The sequence below is a fragment of the Mauremys reevesii genome, linkage group 11, assembly GCF_016161935.1.
Source record: "Mauremys reevesii isolate NIE-2019 linkage group 11, ASM1616193v1, whole genome shotgun sequence".
Lineage (NCBI taxonomy): Eukaryota > Metazoa > Chordata > Testudines > Geoemydidae > Mauremys > Mauremys reevesii.
The window spans coordinates 23,246,895-23,263,769 of record NC_052633.1 but is presented as its reverse complement, the minus strand read 5'-3'; the positions used below and the strand labels follow the sequence as shown (position 1 = coordinate 23,263,769).

At 37.5% G+C, this 16,875-nt stretch overlaps 1 protein-coding gene across 13 annotated transcripts in view; it reads right to left on the bottom strand.

Annotated features, from left to right (window-relative positions):
• Positions 1-398: 398 nt before the first annotated feature.
• The window catches only part of ANKRD44 (ankyrin repeat domain 44), a 209,970-nt gene continuing 193,493 nt past the window's right edge, over positions 399-16,875 (bottom strand). For 7 of the 13 annotated variants that reach the window (XM_039494035.1, XM_039494040.1, XM_039494034.1 and 4 more), the window contains 5 exons: positions 16,019-16,101; positions 14,484-14,566; positions 8,987-9,078; positions 4,900-5,170; positions 399-3,689 (listed from right to left, as the gene is read on the bottom strand). In XM_039494035.1, the coding sequence (XP_039349969.1) occupies positions 4,905-5,170; positions 8,987-9,078; positions 14,484-14,566; positions 16,019-16,101 (524 nt within the window). In that variant the 3' untranslated portion in view covers positions 399-3,689; positions 4,900-4,904. Of the gene's footprint in view, positions 3,690-4,899; positions 5,171-8,986; positions 9,079-14,483; positions 14,567-16,018; positions 16,102-16,875 lie in introns of those variants that run through there. The other 6 variants (XM_039494037.1, XM_039494042.1, XM_039494038.1 and 3 more) reach the window with 3 other exon arrangements.

Sequence of the window (16,875 nt, the reverse complement as noted above, 5' to 3'; positions counted from 1 at the left end):
CCTACATTATATCCATCTTCATTCTGCTATACTGCTTAAAAGATTTTTCTAGTGTAATTTCACAAAAAGTTTTTGATAAACATACAGTAGTTTTAAACAAACAATATATTACTCAGTTTTGAAACAATATTTGTACCATTTTTATTTGTAAAAATAACCATCTGAATGCATTTCAATAGTAGTTTACAGTCAGGGTACTTCATAACATTAATACAGCATTCAGTAGTTGAAAAAGATACTAAGCTGTGCTTGAACAGATTCAGATTGGATTCCAAGTCATTCACTGGAATAAGTATTTTTTTTCCTCATTTTGTACAGTCATGACATTTACTGAAGTAATTAAACTCCAATTTACATAAGAAAACATTACAGACAAAATCCCACCAAAACCATCAAACAGTATTTTAGATTGTTTATTACAAATATGTTATGCAAAATATAACACTGGCACCAGATTTGTATCACCATGGTTTGTAAAGATATATTGCACATGCTAAAGCATAAAATAAGACAAAACTACAAAACATAAGGTTATTGGCTTTTAATATGTAGATCACTGCATAAGAAACGCATAGAATTACATTTTATGCACACTCTCAGATTGTCACTATTTTAAAACGTCCTGCCCTATAAACACTGACCTAAAGTTTACTTTTTGTGTAATAAGAAAGCCTTTTCAGCACTGCAAAAATTATACATAATTTCCTATAGAAATTTAGCAAATTAATTTTCATTTCAATGCAGGTAGAACATACAAAAAGAAAAAAACTACTTTATACTTTCCAAAAAGGCTTGAATTGAAAATTTACTGGTATTATATTGCTTTGATAACACTCAAATGAAAAACAGAAGATAACAAGTTTCACAAAATACTTCCAGAATACACAAATATAAAAAGGCACTCTAAAGTTTCTTACATGACAACAAAATCACAAAGTCGTTAATTCATCCCAACTGATACATAACCAAATTTCTCAACATTACAAAGGATAATAATCCATTTTATGTATTTGTTCTGATTTAATAATAAATCTGGCAGCTGTTTACTGCATAAAAAAGTACCAAACATACTATGGTGCCCTTTTAGTAATGATAAACTGAAATTCCCATAGCTATTTCAGTGTAGAATAGTGGCAGATTTTAGGCAATTTGAAGACTGGAACTTTTGGTATTTATGATAGAGACTTGAGAACCATTCCTGCAATGAAGTCCACCTATAACTGTGGTTAAAATATAAACTAAAACCCTGATCCTTCACGTAGAACCATGGGGACGGACCAGTGCATTCACATAGAGCCCCATGTTGTGTACAGGCACAGAGGTAACCCATATAACTCGCAGAATCAGGGCTGAAGTGCCTCATCCTGTAACATTTATGCATATAAGTAACTTTACTCCCGTGAATAGTTCCATTAACTCAGTGGGACTGACTATTACAAGAATAAATTTATTCCCATGTTTAAATGTTTGCAAGATCAAGTCCTAAATCACAAATTTATTTCTATAAGTTTGTACAAATTATTGTACTAATAAAAACGAGGGTGGGATTTTCAAAAGTGTTCAACATTTTACCTAACTCTGTTCCTATTGACTTATAAGAGCAAAATTAAACCAAAGCTGAGCACTTTTGAAAATCTCACCCATATTGTACGTTTTTTCTCCTAAGAGTACCATGCTCAAAACGTGAATTCCCAGTGCCCTTAAGAGGGTAACCAACAAAGCATATGTGATATCTTTTCTACGATTCCTGTAATATAGCATGCTTGAAATCACCGCTAAAACTGGATGGCCAGTTTGTAGTCAATGAGAAAATTTAGATTTAGTTCCTCTTCTTTGTTTTAAAGTAGACAATACCAGATATACACTTGAGCTATTTGTAGATTGTACTCATTCCAAAATCCATTGACTTCAATAGGAATCTTATTCTACTGACTTCAGTGGATTTTGAATTGGGACCACAGAATGATCAAAGAAATTCAATAATCATCTACAGTTCTATAATGTTAGATATAATGGGTCATCATAAAGTCAGCACTTATTGACAAATACCACACAGATACCAATATTTTAGTAGGAAGTAATGATGGTATCTTCGCTATCACTGTGTGGTAGCCAATAGGAAATGCTGAATTTTTTTAAATTACCACTGTGATTTTTACCTCTGCATTTCTAGGGTAATTGTGACCCTTTTCTCCTTCTAATGAAAAAAAAAACATGGGAAATGAAGTTTAAAGTGTTCATTCCATTTAGAAACAACAAAAAGCAAAATGTGGGATTTCCATTCACTTCTAAACAGACACCACAGAACCCACCACTCTTTCCATGTTGGTCTCTCCCCTTATTTTCAGTGCTTTAAGTAAAGTAGTTATTGCTCTTTAGCAATTTTAAAAAAATCAAAATAGTTATACAGTACTAATGTAGGAGGGGAAAGCCCATGGTTCAGGAGCTTGGGGTTTCCACTGCAGGAAAACATAGAAAAAGAGAAATGTGAATCCTTAAAGGGAACACCCCTTGAGATTTTTTTTTAACTTTAAGATTTAAAATGTTCTATTCCATAATATTCATAGAGACATTAAAATCATTTAATTTTAGCAGGGCAAATTATAGGTAATGTATTATGTATACTACTAGATACCCATATATGCATTAAAAGTCTCACTAAGAATTACATACTTAAAATGTTTTTTTCCCCTTCATGAAGAATGGGAACCTGTCAACAAATTTTAGAAAATGTTGACATTGATTATATAGAACACTATCAGAATTGGCAATTAAAAAAAAAACAAAAAAAAAACAACTATTTTTTCCTTTGCCCTGCCTAAAGTGTTTACTGAGGAGACACCTCCCATCCTTCCAGCATAGACTTAAGCCTGCAAACAGCCAGAGTGGGAATCATAGGTAGTTCCAACAAATTTCTTTACTCCAAGCCACATTACATCTCCTCTATCCTCCCTGTGCCACATACCTTAGCTGCGTTATGATGCCCCCCCTTCCCTGCTAGGAAGTTGTGAGTTTTTCCTATGCTCTAATCTGTCTGATAAAGGGTGCTCAAGTGGTGCAATGCACAAATTCACTCTCCACCCTTTACCAACAGGCTGGTTGTTTCATCTTCACATTACATCCAGCCATATGAGTAAGAACCTGAGGTTAGTTTTGAGCCCATGTGGCCACGCTACACACGCCCACCCTCCTCCCCACTCAAGCCAACAGGCTTGGCTTATATTCACATTTCATTTTGTGTTATGCCAAATAAGATTCACAAAAAAGGAGAACAAGTCATAGTTAGTTTTCCTGGGCATTGGTTTCATTTCAAATAAATATAAACACATTTACATTAAAAGTATATGAACATTCTCTCTAGTCTGGAAAAAAATAAACTGTGGTCAACACATCATCAGTTAAAAACGTCAAGCTGTCAGCTAGAAATTTGTGTCATAAAATGTAAAATACACCCCAGACTATTCATTACTCAAAAAGTTTACATTTTTATTGTTTAGAAAAATTACTTCATTCTGTCACTTGCATTCAGAAAAAAATTAAAATCTTCCATTTAAATACTGAAGCATTTTGGTCCTCATGGTATAGAGCTGGTTAGTTCATGGTAATTTATTTGCTTATTTTTTTAAAGTCTCAGTCTTCCTTTTGTACATCTGTTCCAGACGAGGAACGGGGTCCATTTGACCTAGAAGCTTTGGCAGAAGGAGTAGATATATTCACAATGTTGATGTTGCTTAAGCAAGCTGGTGTCAATTGGCTGTTCTAGTACATCATGATTCCCTTTCCATAATATGCTTTCAAATTTACTAGCGTTTGTTTGGTATGTCCACTTTTGCTGTAATGCTTTCACTTGCTCTGTATTTACCTTTGCTTTATTCATTTTAACCCAAATATTGGCAAAAGTATTTTAAAACCTGATAATGTTCCTGGTAAAAATAAGCTATATAAGTTTAGAAAAGAAAATGAAAAATACCAATTTAAATTGGCAACAAAATATAGATGCATCATAAATCAACAGCTTTTTTTTTTTTCTGATCTCAGATTGGTGGTTAATTGCTCAGGTAACAGAAGCTCCTAATGACCCTAATTCTGTAGTGCAAATAAACCATATATGTTTGTGCTGAATTGAAAAAAAAACAAATCAAGGGCTGAATCATGCTGACTTCACACAAGTAATTCCACTGATGTCAGTGGGGAAATATTGGTATGAGAGAGACAAGCAGGATTTGGCCTTAAATTTTTATATCAGTATTCTTCTAATTGTGTGCTGTACCTAAGATCTTTAAAAAGTGCCTTCTGTATATTTAAGTGCTTAATACATGCAGAGTGTAAAATGTCTTATTTCCCTTACAGAAGGTAATACAGGCAGTACTTTAAAAAGATGCACAACTTTACCTTTGGTTTGTGTAACAAACTATTATCTACTCAACAGAACCTGTGTTAACTAGGAAATAGACAACAATGAGGAGAGGGTTGGAGTTCTTTCTTGGAATCTAAGAAAGCCACATTGGAAAGACGTCTGTGTACCAACTATACAGCTAGGACATATGAATATTTTATACAACAGTTCCCTGTTCATTTGTGCTGTCAAAAAGAAAAAGGCATTTTCTCTTTTTCTACTTAAAAAAAAAAGAGGTAGAAACGTTCACAGGAGCACTTGGGGCCTAAAGAAAACATGGTGAAACTTGAAGCTACAGAACATACATGTGAATTCATTCAAACGAAAATCCCTAACTTCTATATTAAAGGCTAGATTATTTTTAATGTTACTAATCCTTTCAATGCCTAATTCCGGAAGTTTCAATCAATAATAATACTTTAAAAATATAATGTGGGATTCAAGCTTTTTAAAAAAAAACAAAAAAAACAACCCAAATGCAATTAAGAAAAAGCTTTGAATACCAAAGTCAAAACGTTTCAGAATCGGAATCATTTTCATTGTACCCATCCTCTGTTCCTATATTGTTACTCAAGGGTTTACTGTAAGAGTTAATGCTGCCCATATTGGAGCCATCGCAGAGATGTGTCCTGCTTAAATTGTCTTTTTTAAAACAAACGAAGTTGAAAGGCATCATTGAACTGGAAGGAGAAAAAGGCATCATGGTAGCCAAAATGAGTGCCAGGCAGTCAGCCACGTCTTTGTTAGGAGCGCAAGCCAGGGCTGGCGTATGACCTGGGCACAAATGCAGACAAGGCAATGGTTAGTACTGGGGGTACTGAGAAGGGAAATGAGCATTCCTCAAATACATCTCTAGATGACTTCATAATAAGGAGATGTATGTTTAGTTACAATCATGCCAGGCAAGAGAGAGTGTTACTTATTTTAAATTAGGCATGCTGGGAAAATACACAATGTATGGAGTGTTTAAGCTAATGTGACCACAAAAAGCACTATTTTAAAAGTCAGGCAGCATACAGCCTTCACAAAATGAATAAAAATATTTGGTAAACACAGTTCCACAACACAGACAATATGATTGCAAAACGACAACATAAATAAGCATATGGCACTATGAACTGAAATTGATTTCCACATCAGTTCACATGAACAAATCACATTCTGAGAACAATGACCTTCAGTTGAAGATAAATGTGCATTAGATAAAAATATTAAGTTCTGCATTTATGAATTTTTAAAAGATTTTATAATATTGATCAATTGAGTATTTTAGAGTAATTTATCTAGGAATTAAGTTATCAGAGAAAGGGACAAGACACACACCCCTCCCCCCGACACACGATATTTACAGTCAGTATGACTGTATAGATTATTATCCAAAATTTGCCTTCCTGTTAAGAGAAGAATAGTTTTATTCAGGAAGCATGAAATATATTTTTTAAAATTAAGTAAATGTAATAAGGGCTTGGTGAAATGAAGAACTGGGAAACTACTAATGGCAGCCAATCACCCAATTTTAACCGCAGAGTTAACTTGGGCTCCTATTGGGATGTTTGTACCCCAGCTCCCATCTACACACAAAAAGCTTTAAAAGACTGGGTTTTGCTTACAAGTGGGTTGCTAATCTTTGCAGTGAGGACACTGGCTAAATCACTCGAGACCAGTGCCTTCCCACAATTCCCTCTGTATGCCCAGAAGGACAAACAAGTTCTACAATTCACTGGGAATCAGAGTAACTAAGCTTACTGCACCACTAGGAACCATGGGATACTTCTAGCAGCTCACACAAGTTAAGTACAGCACCACTGTGGATGCAGCCAAGAGGACATCCTCAGGTACGGCTTTGTAGTGTGGCCACTCACACCTGAGTTTGGCCAACCATGGTTCTTACACTTGAGTGCCAATCATCCAAGTTAATTATGCAGTGAAGATGTACCCTCTGTGGGTTTCATATACAACTACAGCCGAGCAAATAATTTGCAGCTAATAATGATTAGTAGTAATAATAATTGATTAATTTAACCTTTCTTTGGGTACTATGTCCATAAGCAGATCATGACTTCCTAAAATTTATTCATTAATTTGAGTTACTCAGATACATTTTTGTGCTTTGGTTTGGTTGCTGTTGCTTTAAAATTTCTAAGGATGATAAACAATCCATTACAAGTATTTTAGAGTGGAGATAAATTTGAACTGTGGTGATTAGTTATGATCACACGATATTAGTTTTGTTCTAGATTGGATAAGTGTGACATTTTTATAATTTGGAGGTTGGCTTGAAATCCCTCAGTGAGAGGTAGATGATGAGGATTAGGAAAATCTGAACCTTTTCCTTTCAGGGCAGCAAAGCCTTATCCAAGGCATCATTCATCATTACAGTGCTTTCAGACGTACTGCCTGCGTGAAGAGTTTAAATTTAATCTTCACTCTTTATAGTCGCACAAAACTAATTGGTTTTGTATTAGTTGTAAAGTGTGTGGGGTTTAGAGCCAAATCTGGTTCATTTACTTCTTTCTATCCTGAGCTCTGGCAAAAGATTTTCAGAGCCCCATCCGTTGGCCACTTCAAGAGATGTAATATCTTATACAAAACATACCACTTTTAATACAAACACTAGAGCCTAGAAAGTTAAAACTGATAAAACTTGATAACTCATACATTTGTAGAAAGTGGCTTAGGCAAATTCATTTTTATATTTGAGAGAATATTTGAAGAAAACACTTTGCAGTATTCATCACTCTAGGTACAACTTTTGATAGAGTAAGTGAGACTCCAGTTATTTATTTTTAATCAGCTGCCAAATGCTATTTATTAATAGGGTTCTTGTTTGTAGTCATATAATAGATACTTCAAGTACACTTTTTCAGGAAGATGGGAGCCAGGCAAACAATGAAAGCTTGTGCATAATTCCATTCAATTAATTGTTTTTTGTTTGTTTGTTTGTTTGTTTACATAAAGAATGTTTAGGTCGCTGACAAAAACAATCTTTGTAGATTGCTTCATTAAAAAGAGAAAAACAGGGTCAGCCTGAAATTGTAGCAACAGTGCTCTTTAAGAGACTCAGATTCATCAATGACCTTGAGGTTCTGACTCATCAGTTTGGTGGAAGTTTTGCAAGCCACGGAAATGGTTGGATCCTGGGAATAGTATCCTGTCAGCACTGATCTTCAGAATGTTCTAACAGCAAACTGATGGAGTGGCAAATCAGTGGCATTGAGAAAAGCAATATCTCTTTGCATTCAGCTACAGTCAGGTGCCACAACAGTAGCCACTCACTAAAAGCATAAGGGTGAGGTGAATAAAAGGAAACAATTAAGCAGTAAGATTAAATAGTTTAGAAACCTTCTGCTCCTCCCAGATCACTTGGAGGGGATGTAGAAGATTGCATGCTATGATAAATGGGACTGTGCCAAACAAAAAATCTTTAGAGCTATCTAATGATATTGGTACAATTGTTTAATTCTGTGAAATATGCAGGAGCTGTTAATTACAATACCTGCAATACGCAGGTAATTACATTTAGTTAATACATTTTATTATACATTTTATTATAATTAGTGCTACATTTTGGGTCAGGCAAAATTCATTCAACAGTGCTCCACAGGTTTTCTTTGTAATAAAACATGATATTTTAGTCTTGATGTAATAGACATTCTTCTTACAAATGCATTTACTTGGGACCAAATCCTGTCCACAACTTAGATCCAGATGACTTCAATAGAATTAGTTCATGCCGTCTGACTAGTATAATATGGCAAATAAGATTAATCGCTTTTATAGTGTTTTTCATCCATAGATCTCAAAGTGTCTTACAGTGATGGGTAAAAAATATTATTCCCACTGTACAGGTAGGGAAAATGAGGCACAGAAATGTTACATGAAATACTTAAATGCCATTGAGTCAGTGTTGTAAGAGAAACCAGCTTATTTCAAGAAAGAAGAATTTTAAAGGTTAATTTCAGAATGCCATAAAAACAGAGTTTTGACTTTCCCTTACAGATATTTTGTGTTTAGAAAAAGGATTTCATAGAGGTCTGAGACAAAGTGTTTAATTGGTGACTAAACTTGAAAATATGTTTCACACTGTATTCACACTTACTACAGGCTGGTAATAATTTGTTAGCATATCAGATTTGGTCAGAAAATTTGATTACTAACTTTGATCTCAGAATGAATTGGGGTACAAACAAACAGTTGCTGATGTTTTTTCTCCTAACCATTAAGCATGCTCTGATGAGATGTATAATCCTTAACTCTAGAGCAAGGAGTCAGAATTTTCTGTTGCCTTTTGCATGTTTAGAAAATTCAAACCACCATTGCATCCAGGGGTTAAAGAAAGACTAGCTGTTGACAGCACATGCAAAATTAACATTAAGGGGACTGGTGTGATGTCTGCGGTGTGTTTGATATAAAATATACAGAAGTAGTATCCTTGTTTGGGTACTTATACAATTGAACATCTTATTCACAAAGGAGTATAGGCATCAGTGTTGTCTAATTAACCAGTTTGCAGGTCTATTTCTTTTGTTACTTGTAAAAATCACCTTAGGTGCTCTTCTGAAGACTGTCAAATTACATTGTTTCACTTACCATTTTCATCTACCGCTAGTACGCACGCCCCCTTGGCCAGCAACTGTTCAACCACCATTTTTAGGCCATTTCGTGCAGCAATATGGAGAGGTCTACAAAACATAACACTCTAGATTCAAGTATGATTTGCAATATATTTGAAACGTCTGGTTAAGTAACACTTAAGAGCATGTTCAGTTGCTTTTCTGGATCCTCAGAATTGTATTCTAGATAGATTGTAAATAGCATCACCTCTTTTAAACATAAAATTTTAATTCCACATCTATAAAACATCTTGTTTTTACAAACACACAAGAATGCACACACATGCTCTTTCTGTATGTGCATGCATGTATATGTGTATAGATAGATAGAGGGGGAACTGATAGTGACACTGTATATAGTGCATGCATAACACTTTTCATTATAAAATATTTAGTTGAAAGGCTCTCACACCTCCCTTGTTTGCAGCAGGCCTTTGACATTTGGCAGGGGAATTGACCTCAGTCTAGCGAAATGTCTTTCCTTTGTTCCATCTTCACTTTGGCTAAGATAGAATATCTTAGTTTGGCTAAGATATCAGTTTGGCTAAGATGAAAAATTCACTATTTCACTTTCCTTTGGGTTCTGCAGGAAAATTCTGGCAGGATGCCAGAATCATTGTACATTTTGTTGCTAAGCTCTTTCATTGTTGAAGTAGAAGGGGGTGAAGAGAATCTACTCAGCACTGTTGCAATACATCCCAATTGGTCATCAAAGCATCCCTTCTCTCCCCCTGGAGATGGACTGGGGTGTTTTCACCTCTTATCCAAGGGTGAAACCTCCATCAGCCTTCCACACCTGCCTCCTTGTCAGTGGGAGCAAATCAACCCCTCAGTCTACAAGATAGGTCTTGATCCTATCCTTAGATATATGGGTGCATCATTATCTGCAGCACTGCCGATCCCAAACATTCAAAAACCATGAGTCACAGATTACAGTATGGGTAGTAACAGGACCCCTGACTGGTCTGGGCCTATACAATTTGCTGTATAGTCACCTCTGGAGAACTGTCTCTGAGCTCCCCTGGAACAGTATTTGCTGCACTTCCTTTTAGTCTGGGAGGTGAACAGATCTGGGTAGGAAATTCCCCACTGAGCGAAGAAGTTCCCCACTGAGCTGTCAAACTCCCACTCATGGTCAGTGGCAAAGTGCCTGCTGAGGCTATTTGCAGGCCCATTCTTGGTTCCTAGGAGTACATTGCTGATAGGGTAATGTGGTTATTGATACACCAGTTCCATAAGCTTGACAGATTTTATACACAGGGGAATGGATCTCGCATCTCCCTGTTTGTTTACACAGAATACGGTTGTCCTGTTGTCTGACATGAGAATGTGGTGAGACTGGATTAATAGTAAGAATGCCTTGCATGCTTCTTGGACTGCTCTGATGTATGTGTATCCTGGTTTCCGAGGGCATCCAAGTGTGACCGTCTATGTGAGCCTCCAAACTAACAAAAGGGTATCTGTGATTATTATCCTGTTGGATGTGGGGGATAGTAAAGGAATGCTCATGCACACTTGTGCAAGATCTTTCAGCAAGTCAGAGAGGCCCTTATTGTGGTGCGAATTGTTACTATGTTTATGCTGTGTTTGCTCAGTATTTATACAGTTGGAAGCCAAGCCTACAGACAATGGAGTTGGGGTCTGGCAAATAGAGTTACTTAAGTACATGACTCCAAACGACCCAGGATAGTTTAACAAATCCAGACTGATGTCCAAGGGTTGTGCATAACTTGATCTCTCAGGCTACCCATGGCTTAGAATCTGTCCATAGGAAAGGTAAGCTCTTGCTCTGACTGAGTCTAAGGTCACTCCTATGAAATCTATAGTCTGTATCAAAGTCACAGTAGACTTTTCCACGTTCACAAAGGTTCCCAGAGATGCTAGGAGACAAAGTAGCAATGAGGTCAATGCTATGACTTCTGGGCATGTCCTGCCTTTAAGAAGCCAGTAGTCTAGATACAGGAAGATGGTGGAATCACCCTATCTGAGTTGCGCTGCTGTTATGGAAAACACTTTTGTGAAGACCCTGGATGCAGTTGCTAGACCAAACCAAAGTAGCCTGTATTGACAGTGGTCGGGACACACCAGAAATCAGGAATTTTCTGTGGAAAGGGTGAATATCAGTGTGAAAGTACAAATCTTTCATATTGAGAGCTGTGAATCATGTGTCTTTATCCACAGATGGTATTATTGTTGCCAATCTAATCATGCAGAATTTTAGCTTGCAAATAAATACATTGAGTTGGCTGCACGTTGAGAATGGGTCTCCACCTCCTCATATTCAGAATAAAACTCTTTTCCTTGATTTGCTTTTACTTGCTCCCACTGGAGGAGGAATTCTACTCCTAATGTAGGATCTCCTCATGAGAATGGTCTCTGAAGAGAGAGAGAAAGAAATTTTGGCAGGGTTGGGAGCCAATGGTATAACCAGAATGGATGATATCTAGCACCCACTTGTCCTTTGTTATTGCCCCCAGCTGTGGGGGAAATTGTGCTAGATGTCCACCAAAGGAGATCTCGTAAGTGGGTGGAGATGGCATAAACATTAGTTCGTAGCTCCCAAGTGTCCCATCAAAAGTATCTTTTGGCTGATGGGGAGAGACAGGCCATGGAGGCCAGGTAGCTGCAGTAGAGGTGGATGGGGCAGTGTCTCAATATTTTTGCACCTTCTGCTGTTTGCAAGGTAGCTCGTAAGAGCGCTGGTAAAGACCCCAGCTTGTGAGACTGCTTATGGTACTTCCTCTTCAGGGCTGGTCTATATACACCCTGGGAATGGAGGGTTGCCCTGGAGTCTTTTAGTGAGTGCGAAGACCTGTCTATCTTCTGGTTGAAAACACTGACTTAATCAAAAGACTAGTGTTCTGTACCTCCCTGGAATCCCAAAAATGCAGCTAAACTTCCCAGCACATCACTATAGCTCTTGAAGCAATATTGGCAGCATTGACTTCAGCCTTTAATGAAGTTCTTGCCACTAATCTTTCCTCGTCAATAAGGGCTTGAAATTGAGCCCTGTCCTCCTGGGGTAACTTGTCTTTAAAGCTCAGGAATTTAGAATATTTTGCCAGGGAGTCCTGGTAGTTGGAAATTCTAAATTGGAGGCTGATGGAATTAAACACTTTTCTCTCCTCAACACTTGACTTCCTTATCCGCACAGGTTGCCCTTGGGAGCTGTTGGCTGGACCTTTTTGTGGCTGTTTGGATGACTAGGGAGTATGGGGCAGAGTCAGAGAACAAAAACTCCACTTCCTTAGCTGGAGCAAAGTACCACTTTTCCATCATCTTAGGTGTAGAGGCACACATAACTGGCATGTGCCATTCAGTTCTTGCTGGTTCTAGTATGGCCTCATTCACTGGGAGTGCTATTTAGCTAGACTCCTTAGGCTGTAGGATGTCCAAGAGCTTGTGTCCTGGACCTCCTCTGAGGGGATCTGGAGCTTTTCTGCTACTCTCTAAAGCATATGTTGGTGACTAAGACTTTCTCGGAGATTTACTCTTTACATCTTTCTGTGTAGAGACAGATGTTGAGGCTACCTTTGGTGAGGTCTTTGGTGCTGTGGATGCAATCGGTGCCATGGTACTGCCTATGTCTCTAGCAGCCTCTGGTGTTCTAGATGTTGATGTAGTCATAGTGGGAGGCCTATGCACAGGGAGGTCCTCTGCCCCTGGATCTGAAGCCGGTTTTAAGGATTGTTGCATCGCTAGGAGTTTAAACTTCATCATCCTATTGTTCCAGAATCTACCCTTAAAGGAAGTGTAGATCTTGCACTTACTGGGTATATGAGCATCTCCCAAACAGCAAAGGCACTGAGAATGCCTGTCACTGATCAGGACAACCTCACTGCAGGAGAAGCACCTTTTAAATCCCTGGAACTCCAGCATCCCCAAACAAAATAACAAAAAATGATTTCCTAAATGGGGAAGGATTTGAAATCTCTAACTATATCTATGAATGAAATTTTTTCCTGAGGGGGAAAAAAAGGGGCGGGGGAACAACTGTTCCAACAACTATAAACCATATAAAATAACTAACTATATACTAACTAGCTAACTAACTAACTAACCGCTGAATACTAAAGAGAACAGATACACAGTAGACCAGTGGTTCTCAATTTGAGTCCCAATCAGCACACAGCTGAGGTCCATGTGATATCCTCAGGGCTATACAGGTAATGTTGGATGTGGCCCACAATGGTAAATAGATTGAGAACCACTGCAGTAGACCCTGTCTTAGGTCAGAGGTGATTGAGAAGGAACTGAGGGAAGTTCGCTTGTGCATCCCCATATAACCTCAATGTGTGAGATGCATGCAGCACAGGCCAAACAGGCACTGCTACCAGACAGCCTCGCATGTGAATTGGCGCCCCCACAGGGACTCTACTTGAAGAAGAAGAAGTAGTAGTTATTACTAGCCTTCCTTCATCAGATCGAGCCGGGAGAACCCATCCTCTCAGCCATAAAATCTGAAAAAGGACCGGATTTCTTCAGGACCCACTGTGGGCATTCCACTAGTTCCCCTTCTTTCCTTGGGGGCTAGGAAGGAATTTCTCCCTTACCACCAGGTTGGTCAAGACCTTTCCCACAGTAGCTTTGGGACCCAGCGGAGTGGGGCAAGGCTGGGGGATTAAGTTATAGTTTCACAATTTAGTATATAAAATGCATGACAGATGTCCAGTGCAATGGAAGGGTTACAGTTATTGGATAAAATGGATTGGGAAAGGATCTGAAGGAAAGCATCCCTTAAGGGAGCTAAAGGAGGAGAGTTTGGGGCTCCTACGTCTGATATAGTGGGGAGCCAACTCTCCTCCTTTTCAAACCCCCCTTTAGCCCTCATATGAGGGAAGGAGGCGAGGTCCAACCAGGCTGGGGATTATGTGGAAGTGATTAAGAAACTGATGATGACCTGCACTGTACAATTTATGGCCGGGTACTTCCAGATATTTTAAGTGAACAAAGTTGCGGCCTAATTAAGCCACATCCACTGCCTCGTATCTTTCTTTTGGTGTGGCCAAACAATGTGTGGATCAGATACTAGTATTTTCCTAAACACCATAGCAGGGAGAAAAAAAGTGTTGCTCTTCTTTAACTTACTTTGTTTAAGCTGCAAGGGATAATCTTTTTTTTTTTTTTTTGAGAAGACATTAGGAGTCACATTCAACACAACATGCTACGATTTCTGCTTTATTGACTGGAAAACCTATGTTTGTTTTTAAAAGAATAAAGCAGCGGATCTTCACAGAAACACCTTATACTACATGCTCCATAGGACTAAATATAGCTCAAGATATTCCAAAATTCAATAATTTTCAGATATTCTACCACAGTGAAACATTTTAAGATTAATTTTTTTTTAAATTACACACTTATGAAAAATCTAAGTAACGTTAATTTGAAATTCCAAATCTGAATTTTCTGGTAAAAACAATACATAAGAGCACAAGTGAATAAATAGTAAAATTGTTTCAGCATTTACTTACGTCTGCAACGCATTATTTTTTGCATTAATAAGGCTCTGTTCTTGGATCTTGTCAAGTATTAACAAGGCACATTTTTCATGACCCTAATATTAAAAATAAAATAAATGTTAATTTGCAGAGGGTTTTAAAATTGAGGCAACATAAATTAAAAATACAAATCCAAATTAAAAAATGCATTTAGAATTACAAACATGCTTCTGAGTTTATAAAAGGGTGCATACTTGATGAATTTCAAAGGCCAGGAGACACAGATTGCAATCCCTACCATTATTACTGGGTGAATTTTAAGTAATCCAAATGTGCCGATTGTGGCTTTTTTTCCTTTAAAACACTGCATGCCTTATACATATAGACCCTACTTTAAGCTATATTTGAATCCATGTCTTCATGAAACAGTAGTGATCTTTTGAAAGAACTGATGGTATATTTTTTTTTAATTAAATAATCAATATTTAGCACTAGTAATAGTACTTTCTTGACCTTTAAAGGCCTGATTGCTTATGCATTTTAATTAGGCAAAGAAAGGTTAATTTTTTTTTCAATTAAATAGTTGAAGAGGTATTTTCCCCCTGTATGATAAGGGCACTATTGACAATTAAAATCTTTGGAAAGTTTATTAGATAATGCAGAATTGGGCCACAATTCTGCAACTTCTTCTTCGTAAGTGCAAGGGTCAGCCTGGGCAGAACAAATTGCAGGGTTGGGGCTTTGGAGTATAGGTGTTTAGCACAGGTGTCCATTCCTTGAAGGTGGTCTAGTGCCAAATGTACCATATTAAACAGCTGATATGAGATGCTAACAAATAAAATAGCTGATGCAGCTTTATAAATTGGGGAAGGGGTGTACAGTGGGTTATGGCAAAGAGGCCTTGAACAAACTTAATCGCTACTAAACTCCCACCTATTAAAAGGTGCAATTGAAAAAGAAAAACCTGTTAAGGGAATGAGGGCATTTCTTTCTGGCTAAGCCAGGTAGTGGCAGCAGAAGAGTAGGAGGAGAGAGGAGGTGAAACCTAATGAGGTTACTAAATATGTGGACACAGAGCCTGGAAAAGAAAACCATGACCAAACCTGATTTCTGCCTCAACTTTTACAAGATCTTGGCATCAGCTTGAACAAGAAATTTCTGTCCCTTTCCACAGAAATCCAAGAGATCATGTAAAGCTGTATTATACACACTACAGTGAGACTATTCTGTAAATTCACAATGGTCTCATAGCTTCTTCACATTAGCAATATTTCCTTATCACTGTTACCAGTATCTCAAAAGTATATTTGTCTTGCCTCTCAAATTACTGTAACCTTGCCGGATAGGCCGAAGAGCAAGCTAACTCTAGTACATTTCCTCCCTCCCCGCCAAGTTTGTGTACATCACAGCTTCATTGCACTCAGGATTTAATTGGCCTGAGAAATGAATGTCTTCAGTACTCTGCCAAGGCCTTGTTTTAAATATCTCTTCAATGCACACGTATATAGTATATATAATGCAAGTCTGTGTGTGTGTGTGCATGTAGTCTACAAAGTTCCTTAACATACTTTACTGCTAGCCAAGTGCAAGGGTGTATTCAAGTCCTTATCCTTTACAGTCAGATCAGCCTTGGCACTGTTCACCAAAAAATCTGAAATACAGAAACAAAAACCATCGGATAAATCCTCCAGACTGATGCACATGCAAACTGCAAAGGAGAAAATTAACTCCAGTCTCCAGAATATGTGCACACAGTACTGTAGATGGGCAAATAGATCCTTATTCTATATAAACTATACAAATGTGGAGGAAAAATTATCAATGAACAAACTGTAATTTGTGCAGTTAATCAGCAATCAAACCAAAGCTAACAGCTGGTTGAAAATGGAAAACTGTTAATTAAATATTCATTTTACTCAAAATTGTCAGTTCAAATGTATTCATTTTAATTTGACTGATGAAATCTGCAGCATCAGAATGGCAGTTTTGGCCTGAAACAGTCCACCCAGTCAACAACTGTGGATCCTGCTTTGAGAGGAGTAAGTGAGTTCTGCTGACTCATTATATCTTTGGGGGAGATAATGGGTGTAGCAATCCAGGATGTGGGCTACGCAGTCAAGTCTGGAGAGAAAGTATGAGTTAATATTTGTTATAGGGTTTTTTAAAAAAAATAGTAAGTCCAGACTCAACTTACAGTTGCCCATTCAAAACAATATTTTGCACTTCAAAATAAACATCTTTTAATAATTTAACTACAAAAGATTACTCTTCATCTTCCTGCTAGAAGGAGATTCTGTTGCCCTGTATATTCAGGGAAATGAGACAAATGCAGGAATTAATACCAAGAGCACTTTTTAATCACATGCTACACGACTTTTGGCAGAAAAATGGGCATGGTTTATCTGTTATTGAAACTATTTGCAAA